Source organism: Cyprinodon tularosa, unplaced genomic scaffold, assembly GCF_016077235.1.
Source record: "Cyprinodon tularosa strain WSP-4 unplaced genomic scaffold, ASM1607723v1 ctg189, whole genome shotgun sequence".
In the NCBI taxonomy this organism is placed as follows: Eukaryota; Metazoa; Chordata; class Actinopteri; order Cyprinodontiformes; family Cyprinodontidae; genus Cyprinodon; species Cyprinodon tularosa.
Window position 1 is genome coordinate 3,317,481 of NW_024038669.1, and position 20,573 is coordinate 3,338,053.

The 20,573-nt window shown below is 37.0% G+C and overlaps 1 protein-coding gene across 1 annotated transcript; it reads left to right on the forward strand.

Annotated features, from left to right (window-relative positions):
- The first annotated feature begins 7,689 nt into the window (after positions 1–7,689).
- On the forward strand, positions 7,690–20,573 carry LOC119782126 (dentin sialophosphoprotein-like). Its single transcript, XM_038282932.1, has 6 exons — positions 7,690–10,365; positions 10,850–10,951; positions 16,836–16,892; positions 17,627–17,719; positions 19,456–19,641; positions 19,749–20,573. Exons 1-6 carry the CDS (start codon positions 7,882–7,884, stop codon positions 19,875–19,877), a joined length of 3,051 nt encoding a protein of 1,016 aa, XP_038138860.1. The 5' UTR covers positions 7,690–7,881; the 3' UTR covers positions 19,878–20,573.

Here is a 20,573-nt window from a genome sequence, read left to right on the forward strand (position 1 = left end):
TGGCTTTGATCCCTGCTATTTACCTAATTGAATGCCTAAAAAGGTAAAATAATAAAGTTAGTTCAAGTTCTGATCAAGCAGAGGAGGTAGGGTCCAGAGATGTGCAGAAATCTCAATGATTACAGTAGAATTGAAAAGGAAAATGGATAAAAATAATTTCCCAACTATACGAGAAACATAAGCTTAGACAGAAAACCACTGTCCAAAAGCAGGATTATAAGCTTTTACTCTTTCACACATGGTTTCATTTTTTAACCAGTAATTAATGTTCTTTAAATTTTGTGTATTTTGACATTATATTGAACATGCTGTACAAACCATATTGGTTTTTGTAATGTCTCTGATTTGTCAAACGAAAGATTCTTTGTGGTGCAGATTTTTATTATGACTTTAAATATAAGCAACAAACAAATCAATGCAAGCTTTTTTCACAAGATGGCAGTGTGGTCAAATGGACATGTAGAGGGTAATTGTGGGCTTATGCTCTCACAGCTGGAAAGTTCTGAGCCCCAAACATGGCTGCCATACAGAGGGATGGGCCAAAAAGGAAAGACGGGGCTTAGCTTCCAAGAAGCTGAAGTCATTAAGATAATCAAGAGTCCAGTAGTTCAAAATTGTGCACAAACTACACATTAAAACAAAAGAGCAGCTCAGGATATTTCACACTCGCCTAAGACTAACTTAACTTGTGGCACTCCTGCTCTGACAGAGTCTCCAGAGCGAACACATTGGACTGCATGGGCTAAAATATCCTGTTATGGTGCAAGGTAGCCGCTCCCTCCTGGAAATGCTGTAATGTCATTATCAGTCACTGAGAGTGTTGGACTGGAATGTGTGAGGAATGTTGCACCAGATTTTGCTTCTTGCTTTTCTGCTACCCAATTAAAGTCAGTGTGGTGATGAATTAGTGCTGGTTCTAGATTGAAAATACGCTGCAGGTGTGCATTTGATAATGAATGGAAAACAGCTCAGCTGAGAAGAATGTGGAAGCTTCCACCCTCTTCATATATGATTACAGAAGATAGGATCAATATCCTTACTGTGCATGTGTGAAAAAGTTGCCTCTTGTCCAACATGCTTTGCAGATGACCAAAAAGGAAACATCACACATCCGCGACATGCTCTATTAGAATCTGCGTAAAAGAAAAACTATATTCTATTAAGTATTTAATGTGATTTTATCTTTTAAACAGGTAACTCAAATTGCAGATTCGCTCATTTCTTCTTAGTGTCATTAACTCTGGCATTCCGGTGCATCGAGGAAGTGCCAATATATATCAGGTTTCCATGCTATTTGTAGCGATGTCGTGATGGGCAGCAGAGAGATCACCGAGTCACTTTGAGCCAGAATGAACCCCCTTTAACTATAAGCAAATGTTTTGTTTGTGTTTTTCCGATGAGCAAGTTAAGACCAAGCTTTCTCGTGTTGGCTTGTCAATTTTAATTTGACTGTAAAATACTTTGATTGCCTGAGGAATCTGTGGTCAACTAAATGAGTGCCAAGTTCATGCAACTGCAGTATTAGTCCAGTTCTTTAGCCATGTATCCTACTCTTTTAAAAAAAAAATCTTAATTTAAATCTGATTACATTTCAAGTTCCTTTTTTATGTACTTAGAATCTGAGGTAATCTTTGCATTTTGTGTGGGCAGCATTGGGGTTGGATGCAAGAGTTTGCCCTGCAACTTTAGGGTCGTTGGTTCAAACCTCAGCTCTGGCTCATTGGGCAAGACACTTCAATCGCATTGTTCAGAGGCCCCGGTGACACCTGTGTACAACAGCCTCGCTTCTATCGGTGAGCCCAAGCTCAGCTGTGGCTACAATGTAACTTGCCACCATAGGAATGGGTGAATGACTGAATGTAGCGTAAAGTGCTTTGGACAAGTCTCCTGACTTTAAAAAGCACTATTTAGAAAAGGCCATTACCCATTCCTTGTCTATTAATAAGGCTGCACTTTTCTGACTACTTGTTCCTGGAATCTTTTAAAGTCCCAATCAATCAATCAATCAATCAATCAATCAATCAATCAATCAATCAATCAATCAATCAATCAATCAATCAAAGCACTGCTGCAGTAGACCAATTAAGACTACCTGACCTTCAGACGCAACTATATCCAACGGTCAACAAATGGAAACACAGCAGGGTTTTCGGCAGACTAGGTGAGCCAGATTCATTAAAAATGTATTTGTTAGCAGTAAGTGACCTATCCTCCAGCCATGAAATAAAAAATTGAACATCTAATATAAATCTATTTAACTGTAACCCTCTAAGTTATTTTCAAGGGTAGGATTTCAAAAACTATTGAACGTTGGTAAGCAAAGTAAATGAATGTAAAGGTGTTTAACTGGAGGGACTTTAAAAAAAAAGTAAAAGGACAAACAATATTCTTATATCCATATTAGACTGAAATTAAAATAGCAACTTCAAATGTATATGTGATCAACAAAGTATTGTGGCACCAGAACGTCTCAGATTACTGCCATTTTTAATTCAGTTGATGTTCGTAAAAAAAAAAAGGTTACAGGTGTTGCCACACGAGTCCCTTGTGTTTTCTGTAGTTAGACTTGCCTGACTCCATTGCACAGTTGCTGGGATACAGGCATGCCAGTCCCCTTCAAGTACATGTGCCAAGGGGTTAACAAATTAACGGTCTATCATCTATCTATCTATCTATCTATCTATCTATCTATCTATCTATCTATCTATCTATCTATCTATCTATCTATCTATCTATCTATCTATCTATCTATCTATCTATCTATCTATCTATCTATCTATCTATCTATCTATCTATCTATCTATCTATCTATCTATCTATCTATCTATCTATCTATCTATCTATCTATCTATCTATCTATCTAACTAGGTTTGATTTCTGCATGGAGTTTGCATGTTCTTCCTGTGCATGTGTGGGTTCTCTCCGGGTACTCAAACTTCTTCCCAGAGTCCAAAAACATGACTGTTAAGCAAATTGGCTTCTCCAATTTTAGGTGTGAGTGTGTGTTTGAATGGTATATATATATATATATATATATATATATATATATATATATATATATATATATATATATATATATATATATATATATATATATATATATATATATATACTTTGACGAGTCCTCGCAAGTCTATCTATCTATCTATCTATCTATCTATCTATCTATCTATCTATCTATCTATCTATCTATCTATCTATCTATCTATCTATCTATCTATCTATCTATCTATCTATCTATCTATCTATCTATCTATCTATGTAGCATGAAGGTTCATTCCAAGTCAGATGCAAATCAATAATTGGTCTTTTGCTGTGTGTCGTTTTTCTAAAACTGTAGATGTGTATTCTAAAATGTTGTGTGTTCTAAATTCAATTGATGAATGTTTTCAGAACGACTTATCGACTCGATTTCAACTCTTACTGTCAAATGGTCGACTTGGACAAATCCCAACTCGTTAATGCCCCAGTTCCAACACTGATTTGATGCAGACAGGTGGAGTTCTAGGACATGGAACACCTGTAGAAATTACACATCAGCTTTCAAGGTTAGATATAATTTGGTTGTTGTAGAACAGCTATAGAAAATGACCTTATGGTATAATTCTTTAATGAACATTTGTTCCTGGTAATCAGTTCAGTTTCATACAATTGGATCTGAACAAATGAACGACAAGAAACAAATGGAGAAATTGGCATGTTAAAAAAATTTGGATCCATGGTGTATATTGATGTTCACTTTACTATAATAGGATCTGATCACTACTTTCAGGAGCTGCTCTGACGGCCTATTTTAAGCACTCATCAGTGTAATTTGAGATACTTGCTTACTCTGGGCATCGTGATGTTTTTTACACCAGCTTAGAGCTGCATGCTTCAACCAGCCTGGTTCCTTCACACGCAGTGTGCTCATAAACTTCTTTCATCTCAAGACACCGAAGGTATGTCTCAACAAGCTGGCCCCGACCATAATGACTGCTCCTCATTATGACCACTTTAACCTCAAGCTGAATGAGGCAGTCAGCAAAGTGAAGTGTCTGGGAAAATCAAACAGCGGTTTCAGTACTAGGCATGTTTCATTTTTAATCCTAAACCTCTGGTATTCTTCAACAAAAATACATATTTTGGCAGTCCAATAATAAGATGTTCCCTCAAACCCCTCTTGCATTAATAACCTAAAACAGGCCAGCAGGACAACTTGCTCTCCATGATCCACTTCAGGGAAACACATTTAGTCCGCTGTGAGTGCAGCACTAATGCCTCAGCTGACAGCTCTGACTGGCCATCACGGCTCACCTAATTTGTCTGAGTTTTTTTTTTTTTCTTTGTAAACGCTGGCTCTCATCACTCGAACAGCAGCTGATGGGATGTTTTCTGCTGCATGCCTGTTGCTGTTCTTACTTGTGTTTAGGATGTTGGCAAACGGAGTATGAGGTGTAACGTAGTAGGTAATAAATTACACACATGACATTGGACATATCTTGTATCTGCAGCTGTAGCAGATAGAAGTTTCCAGTGATAATCTGGTAACTGAATTTTGCCAAAAAAAACAACAAAATTTAATATACACAAAAGGGTTTCAATGAGCATTTTGAACAAACCTATGCTTCAAATGCAGTTAAAGTAGTACAGATAGTAAACAAAGCTACTATCCTAAGCCTAGAACCATGTTTGTTTTCCAGCAGCAGCAGCTGGAAGCAAAACTCCACTTAGATTAGCACAAAAGTCAGAACTTTGGAGGTTCTAATTACCGTACTTATATAAGCTGTTCTTTTTTTCCAGGTTTTCCACATTTTTGCTCCAGGTTTAAATGGCAAATTGAGGAACAAATACACAGAAAAGTTTAACTAGGTTCTTACTTTACTGAGATAAGCTCTTTCCGAGCAAATACATATTCCAAGATTATCAATTGAAACAACTTTAGGATTAAACAGATGTGTCATTGCATTTGCAAAGTTTGAAAGAAGACGTGTAAAATGCTTTTCTTCGTATTAAAGAAAATCAAGTACGGTGTTAAGGAGCAATTTTGGGACCTACAGTTAGACCGATATGTTTCCCGGCTGAGATTTTTTGCATATTAGCGTTTTTTTTTCTTGTATTGTCATACAATAAGCTGATACGTTCACGAGTTGGTTGATTTATTAGTATATTCAGTAGCAATGCCTTAAGATAAAGAGAAGCACATGTGTTATCACCCCCTCCATCTGCTATTCATTGATAATTTTTTGTTTGATTAGCTAATGGATGTTTATGTCATATTTAGATTAAAAGTTGTGTAACTTTTTCTATCAATCTGTCTTTTTTGTTATCACAACTGTAGAAGGAAAAGCAATATCAGCTCCAAAAATCGGCAATATGCAGACTAACAGAATTGCCACCTTCTGTTCTGCTCACATCAATAAGCCACAATGTGTTTCAGAGAAATGTTTACTGGTCTAATGAGAGTAAGGCTGAATCATGTGGCCAGGATGAGAAGTTCATTTTCAGGAGTAAAAGTCAAACTTTATAAACCTGAGAATGCTATACCAACTGCTAGGAATGCTAGTAGCAGCAAAATGGTGGTGGCTAAATTCCCTGCGAGTGGCACTGCTGCATCGTGTAATAATAACAATAATAATATTAATAATTGAATTTTATTAATCTCACACTGTAGAAATTTGCCTCTGGATTTAATCCATCTCCTTGGGGAGCAGTGGGCTGCCACTGTGTGGCACATGGGGAGCAGTGTGAGGTTAAGGGTCTTGCTCTGGGACCCAGAGTGCTGGTTGAGGGGATCGAACCGGGTGCTTGCAACCTTCTAAGAACAGCAGTGCACTGCTGTCACCACTACACTGGAAAAATAATCTAGAAATAAGTAAAAATATCTTAAATTAAGTGTATATACCCTTATTTGAGTAGGTAAATGAGAGTTTGCCAATGGAATGAGTAGTTTTACTCTTAAAATAAGACAATTAGAAAATATGCACTTGAAATAAGACAATGCAATTGCAATTGTTCTTATTTTAAATTCAAATTGTCTTCTTCCATTGACAAAATGTTTATTTTGCCTTCTCAATCCAAAAACGATTGCACCTATTTTAAGAAAAAAGCATTTATTGAGATCTCGATTTCTTCCAGTGTAGGCCAAAACTCCCACAAAAGTGGGGGAAGAATGACAAAATACTCTTCAGTTCCAACATAGGTGACACCCTCAAACATATAACCAAAGTGGTTCTGAAATTGAAAAAGTAGGCAAACATTAAGCTGTTGCTTGTGGCGTGTGTAACAGTTGGTTATGTGACAGGAAACCAACCCATCTAAATGATCGAATTTCTGCCAAGAAGGGTTTTCCAATATCAAGCCAGGACGATGCTATGAGCTTGTTAAGAAATATATTGATAACAATAAAACATGTTTAGATGTAATAAGCACATCCATTGCATGCTGCTTTATAATAAAGTCATACATAAAGCATTTTAAGAAACACATGAAGTATGACAATGTCTGTTTAAATGTAGATGAGCAAATAAGGCCTTCACTATGTACCTTCTGTAGTCATTAAATCACTATAGGTGATTTAAGACTAACCTTTAGAGTTAAAAACACAGCTGGACTTTATTATTTAAATCATTCAAGCCATTGATGATGAAAAACTCTGACTCTCATGACTTGTTTGGAAAACAAATATGTTTGCCAAAGAGTGCTTAAAACAACTTCTACATGTGAAATACGGCTGATCCAGTCATCATCTATTTTCTGACTGAAATGTGATCAAATGTTTTGAAATATGATATATATGTTGTTTTATTATGAAACTAAGTGATACTAACAACATATAACAAGATAAGATCTGGACACCTTTTTCTGTTGTCTTTAACTACTGTTTTGGTGACGGTGTATACTAATACCGTAAAGACGCCTTGTGGCACAAACATTCACAACTTCCATCTTCTGTCTCGGCCACAGACACAGAGACTCCTTTGGTCAAAAATAATACTCACCTCTTATTTGGCCAAAGTAAGCACCTCCTATAGCTTTAAATTAGATATAGGTTTCAGTCCTACTGGTCACCGTCTTCTGAGCAACATGTGATCAGCTGGTCAGCTGTTTGATGTGTTTCTCAGTTGACAGCTTTTCATGTTTCCTGAGGCATCTCCCCTGGAGTGTAACGAATGGCAGTGTTGAAAAGAACTCCATATTCAGACATAAATCAGTCAGTTACAAGAAGGACGGAAATGGTACAAATAGTACAGAGGTGCATATCTGACCTGCACACCAATGCATGTATCTAAGAACAGATACTGTAGTGGAGCCTCCCAGCAAAAGCTCTACAAGCAGATATGAAAAATAAGACATCCAGCAATGCACCTTAGAGTCTTGTGACAATGATTTATTTTACAACAAATATATTTAGCCTAAAAGTGTAATAATTGGTTTTTAAGCCATTGAATGATCACTAACTCTTTTTTTATTCACATTAAGGATAATTAGCATCAGCCTTTCTGGTTGAAGCAACGTCTCTCCCGGAAAACAACGTGCCTTCTTTCAGCTTCAGTCTGAAGCTCAAGTGCTCAAGATGTTCTCAGGTGTCCGTTTCAGATTTATGCCTAACTTCAGCCTTTTATAGAGATTTGATATTCCAGAAGTTATTTGTCACGTCTTTCCAAGCACCCAAAATAAATTGCTTGCTGTCTGGCAGAGGGAGGGTCAAGTCTCAGTTTTGGTTGTGACAACCTGTCATGTCATCGTGAAGGGCTGCTGCTTCTGTTGCACTTACTCTCCCTGACCAGCCATGGTCTCAGCTCTTTCAATCCTCTTTCCTAATGGAGCTTGCAGGTAGCTGGAGTTTGGATTATTTAATGAGTAAAGACTATTAGTCCAAGCTGAGAATTTTCTTTTGCAATGTATTTGGAAAACACTGAGCAGGGGAAAGTCAGTGGAGAAGGGGAGATTTCCACTGAAGCCATTCTTTCTGGACAATGTGCAGTCTCTAAAGTAACGGGAGCTGCTGGTTTAGGCAGCTCTTCAAAGGGAAGTGCTGAACTGGACATAAGGGCCCTTGTGGAACACACAGAGCAGAGTGTAAGCGCAAGAATGGACCCACCTCTTCTTTATATGCAGAGCTGCAGCGTGAACACAGAGCTGACTGAACCATACACGGATTGTAAAGGACTTGTTGAGAGCTTTGAGGAATATTCTTCAGCAGATGGACTTTTTGAATCTGAACAGACCCTCGAAGAGACTGAGTGCACAGGGTTAAGCCAACTATATGATGAATGTACTCAACCCTGTGAGTGTTTTAAAGCTTTCAAGTCCCCAGAGCATTGTGCTAATCATAGCTTAGCCTCTAAAAGTACCCTTTGGTGTGAACACTTTCCAGAACACCTCCTATTATTTCAGCCATGTAAGCCCTCTGATCAACAGTCGGAGTGTACAGATTATGAGCCTGATGACTTGGAATTGACCTCTGAAAATTTTGAAGACTTGGAAATGCCTGTTTTTGTGTCTGAACACACAGAAAACCTTGAACTGCCTGTGGATCAACTGTGTGTGAACTCTGACACTGAGCAGGACCAGCCAACAGAGGATTCAGAGCAAAGTTTAACACAAAACATTTCCAGCTCAATGGAGTGTTTAACCTGCCTTACCGACGTCTCCGAAAATGAAAGTCAGGCTGAAGCTGAATACACAGACAATGAGAGCAATGAAGAGGATGCCAGCTATGAACTTAACGAGATGGAAGTCAGCGATGAAGAATATGCCTTATCATCAAAGGACACACCTGATGACACCTGTGAAAGTGATGTTGGTGAAGAAGAAAACTGCGAACATATTTTTACTGCTGATGTTTGCACAGACATTGGTGAGTTCTATGAAGATGACTCTGAGGATGAGCCACATCAGCAGTGTGAGTATGAGGACAATGTAGAGTCCTACTTGGAGGAAGACCTGTCTTCAGATGACTCTAATTTCTTTAAGTCTTGTCTTGAAGATGGTCTACCTTCTGATCCCTCTTCCGATTCATCAGAGGAATCTGATAAAGCTGCTCAGGATGATTCATGTGATGAACAAATGCAGTGGGAATCTTTTGAAGAGAATGATGCAGAAAAAGATTCAAGCATTATCAAGACTAGCGAGGAGGAAAAGAAGAAAAGCTTCACCCTTGATGCTGTCATTGAGGATTACTTTGATTTATTTGACAGAGCATACCCCTCTGGACAGGGATTTACGCAAAAGCAGCATTACATCTCCTGCTTTGACGGGGGCGATATTCACTACTACCTCCATCTTGAACAGGAGGCTCAGAAACAAAGGGTCAAAATAGCCCCAAAGCTGGATGAGAAAAATGATGTGATCAAAGAGCAACAGAAGGATTTGTTGACTGAAGAGGCAACTGAATTAACTCCCACAGAAAATAATGAGCAATCTAAAGATTCAGAGGAGGAAGATTTGGACCAGAGAGAGTCAAACTCTTGTGTTTCGGAGAGCCAGTCTGAAGACTGGACCATAAAATCTGAATCAAGTTCAACAAAGGATGAAGATAATGACTCTGAGACCTTCGGTCTTTATCCAGAGTATTATCAGGAGTCTGAAGATGATGAGTTATGTTGTGATGATGAAGCTTGGGGATTTGATGGGCAAGTTTGCGATGAGTATGATGAAGAACCCGATTTCTGCTTTGATACATGCAAAGAGGAGAGTACGTTTGCACCCTGTGCCAAAGAAATCTCTGTTGAGGGCGATGTGTATGAAGATTCCATCTCTGCCAGTGAGAACAAAGACTTGGTTAGTGAAGCTACATTTAAAGAAGATTTGGACATAAATTCTGACCTCCAAGACTATGAAAATGACAAATGGGACCTGGAAATGGATGTTTTTTGTTCATGTTCAGAGATGGAGCCTTATTGGGCACTTATAGATACAGAGCAATCTGGAGAATTTAGTTCACCAGGGGTTGAGGATTACTATGCTTATCAGATTAGAAGCATTCAGTCTTCAGGTACACAACCCTTAAATGAGTTTATACCGAACATCAGCTCTACTGATAAAAACAGTAGTGGTAAAGCTGATGATGACGCTTTCAGGAATGAAAGGGAAGATACTATTTCATTTGATAGATACCTGGAAGATGGCGAAGTGTGGCCAGAGTGGGAGTCATCAGTTGAATTAGGAGTTAATGTTGTCAAAATAATTCCCAAGAAACAAAGTTCAGAAGCTGACAATGAACTGCAAGAACTAACATCCCCTCTGGGTATTATTCACAGTGTTGTCTCAAAGCTTGAGGCCACACAAAGCAGGGATTCAGAGGAGGAGGAGGAGGAAGAGAGTGATGATGAATCCATTGAGCGATGCGAATGTGAATACTGCATCCCACCAAGGCAGCAGGTAGAACACTCTCATATTTCATGATTGCTACTTTTCATTACCTTTGATAAACCCAGAACAATTCCAGACTCACCATCTACAGTAACTGTGTCTTATTATGAAAGGAAGCAACTATTGTATGTGCTTAAGTATCGCACTCTGCAATGCCAAGCTCTTGCATTAGGTCATAGGCGGCCTGTTTGGTCACACCAGCTTGTTTTTAGCAGCAGTAGTACATTGGGAATACAGAACCACCATGCACTTGTTGAAGGAGAAGATATGACATGGTGATACTTACCTTCTCCATCAGCATGGGGACAGCTGCAGGATTCAATCTCTTGTAACCACTCACTGAAACACCAAAACACATCCAAGGATGTTTGATATCTGAAACATGTCATGCTAGGTTCCATGGTTGTCTATACTTTTGATGTTAAAAGTCAAATTCTTTTTGTTCACTTTCCCACATTCAGGCTTTAGTCCTCAACTTTCTGTTTCTCTGCAGGTTCCAGCAAAACCACTGCTCTCACAATCAGCACCCGATGATCCAGCAAAGATCTGCGTCGTCATTGATTTGGATGAGACACTAGTGCATAGTTCATTTAAGGTAAGCTGGCTGGTCTGATCCTCCTTCTAATGATTTAATTCAGTTTCAATGATCTGTACTTATACAGCGTCAATCCAAAAACTTGTTATCCTGAGGCCCCTCACAGAGTCAATTAAATCCAATCATCTAGACAGAGCCTTTGAAATGTTTTCTAAGGAAACCCAGCATTTTGAATTATGACACTATCTTGTAGAATGAACTCCTACTGGGTGAGCATATAAAGTCAGTGAACCATTGCTCGTATTGTACGGTTGACCTTTTAGTTACCTTAGTGTTTACTGAATATTTATCTAGCAACATTGTACAGGATAACTATCCATAACAGTAAGAAACCTCCAGCAATACCAGGCTAAGTATGAAAAAACAACTGGGGGTTTAACAAGTCTTAGCATGCACACTAAAGGAACACATTAACATTGATTAAAATCTATGAAAGAGAAGGCAGCTTAGCTCCATAGATGACTTTGTCCATGATAGAAACCCAATTGGGCAGACAAACTAAGAGCCAGTTTTTAGATTAATGGGATGAAAGACAGCACATACAGGTAGTTCTGTTAAAAGCTAGAGCAAAAGCAATAGCTACAAAGGAATCAGGACTGAAAGGCAGGACCAACTGTATCATCCATAACATTATGTTGTTGACAGGAGTAGCTTGGGCAATGCTCCTCCCAGTATGTTGTCCTAGGTAAAGAACTAGGCAGAGACAAAAAGCTCCTAGAAAGAACAGAGTTTAACATTGAAATAACAAATATTAGATAGGCATTGTAATGGTGAACAGCAAGCCTTTCCTTTTTTTTGCTTAAGTCAACACTTATGTGCTGGATTAGCATGTTATGATCTGTAGAGGTTTTAATTCTGAAACGTTTGTTGTTTGGTGTTCAAAGAATGTCAAGTGCTTTTAGGATGCAATGCGACAACAGTGAGGCAATTTCAATGTTTTACTTATTGTTTGATTGTTGTCTTGTCTTGCTTGGGTTTGTTTTTCATTGCATTTTAGATTTCAGATGAATAAATTACTGAGTAGGAGGAAGAGGTACCCAATTTCAACAAGGCCACAGCCTTTAGCATACTTCTGCCTTAGCCATCTGCATGAACTCTTGTTTATTTCCACCTGCACGTAGAGCATTGATATGGGGAAAAAGCCAACGGCCATTTGCAAATAAATTTAAATTGTTCTGACTGACTATATGTTCATGTAATTGAAATTTGCTGTGACGGCTCAGAACAGAAGGACCCAGTATTCAAGGCAAGACACACAGTGAGAATTTAATTAAAACTGGATCTGCGGATCTGCAGTGGCAGCGGGTAGGTCTTCTTAGCAGAAACCTCTACAGAAGAGAAGCACAGGTTAGTGATATTATGACAGAGATATTATGAACGCATGAGTCGCTAACCTGGTTTTACAGTTTAGTCCGTGCCCAGAGAACGAACTTGGTTCAAGCCAGTCGGCTACCAAAAAGATGTGGCGGGCGCCATCCAGAGTGTCCCAGATGCTGTAGCACCGGAGAACAAACTGGAGTCCAAAGACAGATCAGGCAAACAGATCAGTACAGGAACAGGCAGGCACAGAGGGCCAGGGGTCCAAGCCAGGTAAGGCAATAAGATTAGAGAGGAGCAGGCAGGCTCAGTGGTTGAGAGGCAGAAGAGGTCAGGATCAGGTAATCAGAAACACTAAAGCAACGCTGGCCCAGAGGCAGGAGCAGGTGGATCAGATGAGCAGTAATGAGAAACCGGGCAGAGTTAGACAGGTGAATGAAATTAGTAATCAAGGCAGTCATCTGCGCCAACATCATGACATTTGCATGCATTTATTTTTTCAAATGAATGTCACTAAATTTAAACTGGATTTAAGAGTTTGAAACTGAATGTATTGCATTTGAAAATGTATTCTCTTGGTTTGAAATTTTAGCAAGTTAAACGTAGCACTGGGGAATTGCAGAGTGGCATAACAAAGGCAGGACACTATACTAATTAAGCTGCCTTAACTAACTTCTAATGGCATACTAGTTTTTACAGTTATCCCATCTTTTAAAAAAATGATACTTCTTAAACATTCAGTCATTTGACATTTAAATGTATGTCTTTAGTTCAAAAAATGCTAAAATAAGTATAATGATAGAACAAACACTAAATATGAAATTAATATTCAAAACAAAATTCTATAGCTACAAGTACAAAACAGGAGAGGGAAGAAATTAATACTTTTATACTCTCCTTTTTTGTCTAAATATAGCATCTATTATAATATACATAACAAATTATTAGTTGTACTAAAAGATTAAAATTATAGAATAAGTATTCATTTCAATAACCATAAACTGCATCCTCAGAAAAAACACAATTTTTTGCAGTATACTTAAATCATCTTAATGTAATGTAATAATTTGACAAATGTTTATGTTTTAACATTTTGTATCTACCATTTACTTACTAAGCATTATTTTTTTAAGCGTTCTTCTGACATTTATAATTTGTCTAATTTTTATTCAGTATACTGCTAAATTTTCCTACTCGCTAATATCACCTAAATTATCCAGGCAAGAGGAAGAATATATATTAAGAAGTCACTAGTTTGTCACACGGCAAAAAAAAGAAAATTATGATAAAAATAAATAATAACACTAAAGCCTGAACATACATAATAGGGCAGGTAATCAGCACACATTAAAATGTGCATAAGAAAATGCAAGTGTCAAACAAAAAGTCCCCAGCTTCAAGTTTTAACTGGTGATTACAGCTGCGATGCAAAGATGCTAAACAGCGGATCCACCATGTAGTCTAAAGGGCCCATTTTTACAGCTTACTATGATCCCATAAAGGAGAAACAAGGAACACCGAAGGGTTTTTATTTTTTTATTCTTGTATATGATTAAGGGTCTTTTATTTGTTTTAAATGCAGAATTAATTGTTTTGGTCAGGGGTTCCCAAAGTAGAGGTTGGGACTCCCCCAGTGGGTCACGTGATAATTTTTACAATCATTGTCATGTGATCTTTGTTGTATTGGGAGGGCTATAATGTATGATAAATTTCATAAATGGGAGGATCTCATCCATTGCATATTATATTCCATAATTGTATTTATATTGGCTCAAATTACAGTAAATCTACTATTACATTATAAATTATTAGTAAATTAAATAAATAAATAATAAAATTATTAATAATACATTTAAAATTATCAAATGTCCTTATGAAACGGTATTTAAGAAGAATATAAGTACTCTGTCTGCCTGCCTGCCTGTCCATCCGTCTGTCTGTCTGTCCGTATTAATATGTTTATGTATATATAAATATGAATGTCAGAAAGAATAAAGCACTTATATATATATTTTAGGGGGTCACCAATTTGTGGCAATGTTATTTTATTCCTCTCTGCTGTTTGTTTTATTACATTTAATTCCTTTAATGGTAGCAGGGAGAGAAGGAAGTTGTCAATTTTAAAAGGTGCGGTCTCTTGTATCGTGATAAAGTGTGTAATGAAACCCACGTGGTTTAAGCCCTTCTCATGTCACAGACTGTCCTTACAGGATGTCACTGGATATGGCTATGAGCTATGTGTAAACAAGATCAAGCTCTATAAACTCCATTTCGTATATAAAACAGATACTAAAATTCAGTTGAACATCGCACTGTCTACGAGTTTGGTTGCAGATTAAGAACTGAAAGTAGCCAACTGTGATGAAAATGATTGAATCTACTTTAATAAAGGTGGATTTTTTTATATTTATTCTGAGTTATAAATAGATTTCCCATTTAAAAAAGAGAAAGTAAAATTATATTTAGCTGTTTTTGTTACTAGGGAGTAAAATCATGCAACATTGCGAGTGCACACAAAAATATGGTGTTAATAAAAATATAACATATAAATAACATTTCATACAATACTTTATAACAAAAAAAAAAAATCAAACAAATGAAAAATCAACAAATTTGTTAAATTAAAGTTACACAATTAAAAACATAGCACACCTTTGAGCAGGGGAAATTATATTAAATGAAATAGTATTAAATTTAATTCCGTAAAAGTTTAAAAAACAATCCACTGACTGAGAGTCTTTATGAGCATATTCAATTTAATGAGTATTTAAAGTAAACTGACATAAAATGAAAAGCAATGTCATGCTCTAAAACACTTGTATGTACAAATTTATAAAATAAATCTAATACATTTAGTGTAAGGTATAATATTATAGGAATTATTAAAATCAAATAAGAAATTAAGTCAAACAATCGTCCAAGGCATAATCTCAAAACAAAAATAAACAAAACAAAGGATGTAAAACAGCCGAATATGTGTACGATTTTTTTTAACTGTAAAGTGTAAAATGATTATAAATGTTGTTATAGTCTATATAAACGAAATCATTGCATGAAAAAAGCAAAAAAATAAATAAATGATAAAATAACTAATATAAACCTGCAGCATAATAAATGTTCCCAATTTAAACCCTTGCCAAGTCATAGGCACTCCTGAAGCGTGTCACTGGATCTTGCTATTAGGTGTTTGTAGAGATGGTCAGACTCCACCGAGCTCGCATTCAACAGAAGAGATATATTTAAACTCATTATTGCTTTGACACAGTTACTGAGAAAAGCACCAGGTGGCACAGGAAAGGAGTTGGTAGCAGACAGCTGCTTAAAAAAACCAACCAAAAAAAACATTTCTAGCTGTTAGAAATACTTTTTTATATAATCATATAAAGAACCATAGGTAATTAGTGATGCATTTTAACTGACCCTAATTGAATAACAGAGGCTAGAGAAAAGGTGCGGAGATATACAAAGCAGGTGCTGGTTACATAGATTTTAGAGTGTATTAAGAGACAGAGAGGTCGGTTATTTCTTCCCACCAACACAGCTGTGTATAACAGTTACTGCTTCAGTCATCCTTTTTAAAGGAACACATTGGCAGGCGAGAGAATGGGGTCGTGATTTTTTCAATTGTTTTTTGCAGAAATCAAAGTCACTCTTTATGTCAGCATTAGGGTTTGAATTTAAGTCATAAATGCAAGAACAACCATGAACAGGGTTGGAAAAATAACTCCCAATTAAAGCTGTGTCCGTTTCGGCTCTTCTTCGTTAATAAACACCTCAAAAGCTACTTAAATGTCTTTAAAAGGACTAGATAATTACTGTCTGTGATCATACTACATTGTGCATACCCTCTGTCTGCACTATTGAAGCTTTACTTACTGTACCTGAGCCTGTTAGTTGTTTGGAAGGGCTGACTGACATTCATGATATACTATCTTGAAATATGTTGCAAAAATAGTTTTAGTTCTCTGTAATTGTGACTGATACATTTGCAAATCTAAGTGCAAAGTCATTATTTTTTATTCAAAGAAAGCAACAAAAGCAGAAACCTGAGTTATTTGCAATAATTTTACATTGGTTTATCTCCTTATGACACAAAAAGATCTGATTTATGGGCACACTAGCCAGCAAACCATTGCAGAAACTTTTATTATTATTTAAAAATGATATGCTGCACTTTCATTTTGCAGAATAATTACATGCAATCATTTCAAGCAAAGCTGAACCGACCAAACATAGTATCTAGTTTAAAACACTAAAACTAATTATTTCTGCATGACCTCACAACACCACAAATATAGCACATGCTTGAAGTGATTTAACATTTGAGAAGAGCAATTCAAATACTGAGAATTCACACAGCCAGTCTTTTATTTTTTTAGCCTAGTAATTTTGTATCACTGGTGTTTTACTGATTTATAAACAAGGCTTAAATGGCTTCAATATTACCTGAAGAAAATAAATTGTCATTTGTAATGTTTTACTACACCACTTAAAATTCTTTATGAATCAATTCATATTATTTTCACATTGTTTTATAATGATGTTGCTTATTTTTCTTTTCCACCAGCCTTTAAGCAATGCAGATTTTATCATTCCAGTGGAAATTGAAGGGGTTGTTCATCAGGTAGGAACTTGAATCATTCTATGCTGTTTTAAAAGTTACCATTAACCATTCTTTATTAGAAAAAAATAGAGCTTAAAACTGAAAAATGAATACTAATTAAAGTCTATTTTGATTGCAACCCCAAAAACATGAATTTGGCTTAAAAACCTGCTGTTTTATTAGCTCCATGCAGTGTTCAGTATTAAGAAATACAGCATAAAAGTCTCTGTCCTATTGGCCTGGCAGGGCTGCAGCTCTTTATATTGATGGCCCCAAGGAGTAGGTTCCTATTTCAGTGTCCCGATAAAATAAGGAGAGCCTGCGACACTTCTCAGAAATACTGGCCATCAATCTCAATATGTATCACATATTATACCCAGCTCATCAGGGTTCAGTGGCAGGGACATCACTCTACAGGCCGTAAATGCCAACTGTAGTCTGTTGTGCTTGTTTCTTCTAGAAGAGAAAGACCTTATTAAAACATAATAATAATTGGGCCTGGGTCTGTTTCAAGTACTCCAGGATTGGCTTGTAAAAGTGGGGAAAGCCAATTCTGGATGACTTGGTTCAGAAACAAGGCTGCCAACATCATGGTAGAATTAGATCAAAGGATAAGAGATTAAAACAAGAGATAAAGACATCCAATCAACAGCTCACATGGCATAACAATAGGTCTGTTGCATGTTTGTAAAGTAGCACAGATTCCCAATTTCATGGGAATCTCACACAGATGTTCTTTATGTGTCTATGTCCAGGTGCACGTACTGAAGAGACCCCATGTTGATGAGTTCCTCAGGAGAATGGGGGAGATGTTCGAATGTGTTTTGTTCACAGCAAGCTTATCCAAGGTTTGTTCACCTACTCCTCCAGAGATTACTGTCATACTGGAAACAATATAGTCTTTCAGCACTAATTTTGAAACAAAATGACAAATGGTTCTGAGTTACATTTATGTTTTTACTAAAAGAATATCTTTAAATTGCCTTTTTATTTGACTCTTTACAAATAAAACATTATGTGATGAGCAGACAGACACCTAAGTAGTAAAGCACTGGTGCTTATAAGTAAGTAAATAAGTAATGTTTATTTATATAGCACCTTTCACAGACATAGATGTCACAAAGTGCTTCATAAAATTAAAATACAAATAAAATACATTTACAGTCACAAAAGTTATGGTTATAAAACTACCCTAAATGTACTGGAATTGCTTTCTTAAACAAATAGGTTTTAAGTTCACTATTAAAAACATCAACAAAATCAAGTAAGTGCAAGAAACCTATTAATAAATAAAATAAGAACCTATTTTCCTGAACTTATTTCAGGTCTTAAATCGCGCTGTTCGTCAAATTGGTCTGACCTAGCAAACAATCACAGTGGTATATTAGGGTGACCACATTTGGGTTTCTCAAAAGGAGGACATTTGGGGGAGCGACCGAACCGGTATCCTTTCCTAGCCTGGGTGCTATTCCGAACTTAGTCCCGCCCACAACGTTTGAGGTCGGGAAGTTCGGTCTGGCATTGCTCAACAGTAGCGCGAGTATGCTAGCACAATATCTGGCGGGCCAATCAAATTGTCAGGGCGGGCTTTATACGATGATGGACAGATGATCAACAGTAACGTAATCAACCACGTGACCAAAGCGCGCTTGGGTGACAACAACAATGGCTGCCGCCGGAGAGTTGAGGTGAGTAGATTCTGCTATTAGGTCTGTTCTAGAAGATATCGACAGCAAATTAATTTCAAAAGAGGAACAGAGAAACGTGATCAAGGCTCATCTTCTTATTCTAGGCATGCAACTGCACACTTGCTTGATTTTTGTTGACAACTACTATGCATCGCTTAACATACGTCACACACTCTGTTGCTCTTATTAGTTGTAGGTCTATCCAATTGAGTGCAGAGGCATTTTTTTTCCTGGTTCGTTCAAAACACGCCCCATAATCACAGCTCTATGGAGCAGTATCAGACTCATATTCTGACTAGAATTGAGTAGGACTACGTCAGGCTAATCCTTTCCCCCACCTTGCCAAAAATATAAAAAGGCTTGAAATGGAATAAAAAGAGTGTGCCCCATCTGGCTAAAGTAGTGGAACAGTTTGACATATATTTGGAGTCAGTGGGTCAAATGACCTGGAAACTATTGAAGAAATATCAATTATTTTTGCAATAACAAATGTTTAAAAATATACAAAGGCTTAAAATTGAATAAAAATTAGTTTTTCCCATCTAATGTAGTAAATGTAAGCTAATGTAGAAAAACAATTTCACAAAGAATTTTTGTCATTTCTAATAATACTGCATTGGAAATTAAATCACTAAACATCAAAATACAGACATGGTTATGTGGAGACAGAGAGAGACTAAAACATCAGAATATTTCTCACTATATGAAGTATTCTGGTGACACAGCTTTTGAGGAAACATTTGTGCAATGGACTGAAACTTTTGGTCAAATATCAGCAGATATTACATCAGTATGAATGCTACCAAAGCTGCAGTGTGTTCAAGTAGTTTCCTTGGATTTTCTGGCTTGTTCTACAAAGAATTGTCTTAACAGCCATTTATTCTCTTCCACTACAGTATGCAGATCCTGTGTCTGACCTGTTGGATAAAGGTGGAGCTTTCCAAAGTCGGCTCTTTCGAGAGGCATGTGTCTACCACAAAGGGAACTATGTTAAAGATCTTAGTCGTTTGGGGAGAGACCTTAAAAGGGTCATCATTATAGACAACTCCCCAGCCTCCTACATCTTCCATCCAGACAACGCGGTACATTATATATACATTATGTAGTCTGTAAATTTCAATCGCTAAGTATTCCAACCTGCTAAAATGACCTTCTCATTCCTTTCTTTCTCACAACTTTAAACATTCAGGTTCCCGTCGTCTCCTGGTTTGACGACATGTCGGACACTGAGCTTCTGGATCTTATCCCATTCTTTGAGAGCCTCAGCAAAGCTGATGACATCTATGATGTTCTGAAGAAGCAGAGGACTTCAAGTTAACAGAGGCAGGATATTTGGATGCAAAGATCACCAGCGAATGACAATATGGGGCCATGGAGGCTGGTGAGCCGCAGGCTCCATCGTGCTTCCTTTAACAAGGACCATGCTTAAAAAACATTTAAAAAAAGATATGTTTTATCTAAACTCATAATCCTACAGCATGTTGGATAAATCCATCCATTACATTGGAATGCTTGAGACTTACCATGAGATAACATGGCCTCTGTAGATAACTTGAGAGCACTATGTGTGTGTGTTGTTATTATGTGACAGCTGTGACCTTTGTAAGTGTGCCGCTAAACTAGATTATGTGAACAGTTGCGCAGCCCACTACAAATAGTACTTGACAAATGAACTACCATTAGTCATTTTAATGTCAGTATAATGTAGCATTTGTACAATGGTTTCATTAAAAGTATGACACCGAAAATAACACATCAAAGACAGAGGGTTTTTGTATTCCCTTTAATATAATTGATACCAATATCTGAATACATCTGTAGCTGATGAAGTTTACTTCTGTATTTAAAGGCAAAAACTTTTTTAATGCATGATCTGATGTGTACAAAAAATTCATACTAATCAGGTTATAAACCCAGCTGTTTATTTATTTACTGTTTGCTTTTGAACATACCTTTTTACTGTTTATGTGCTAGAGAAAATAAAAGAAGTAAAACCCTAGGTTACTGAAATAAA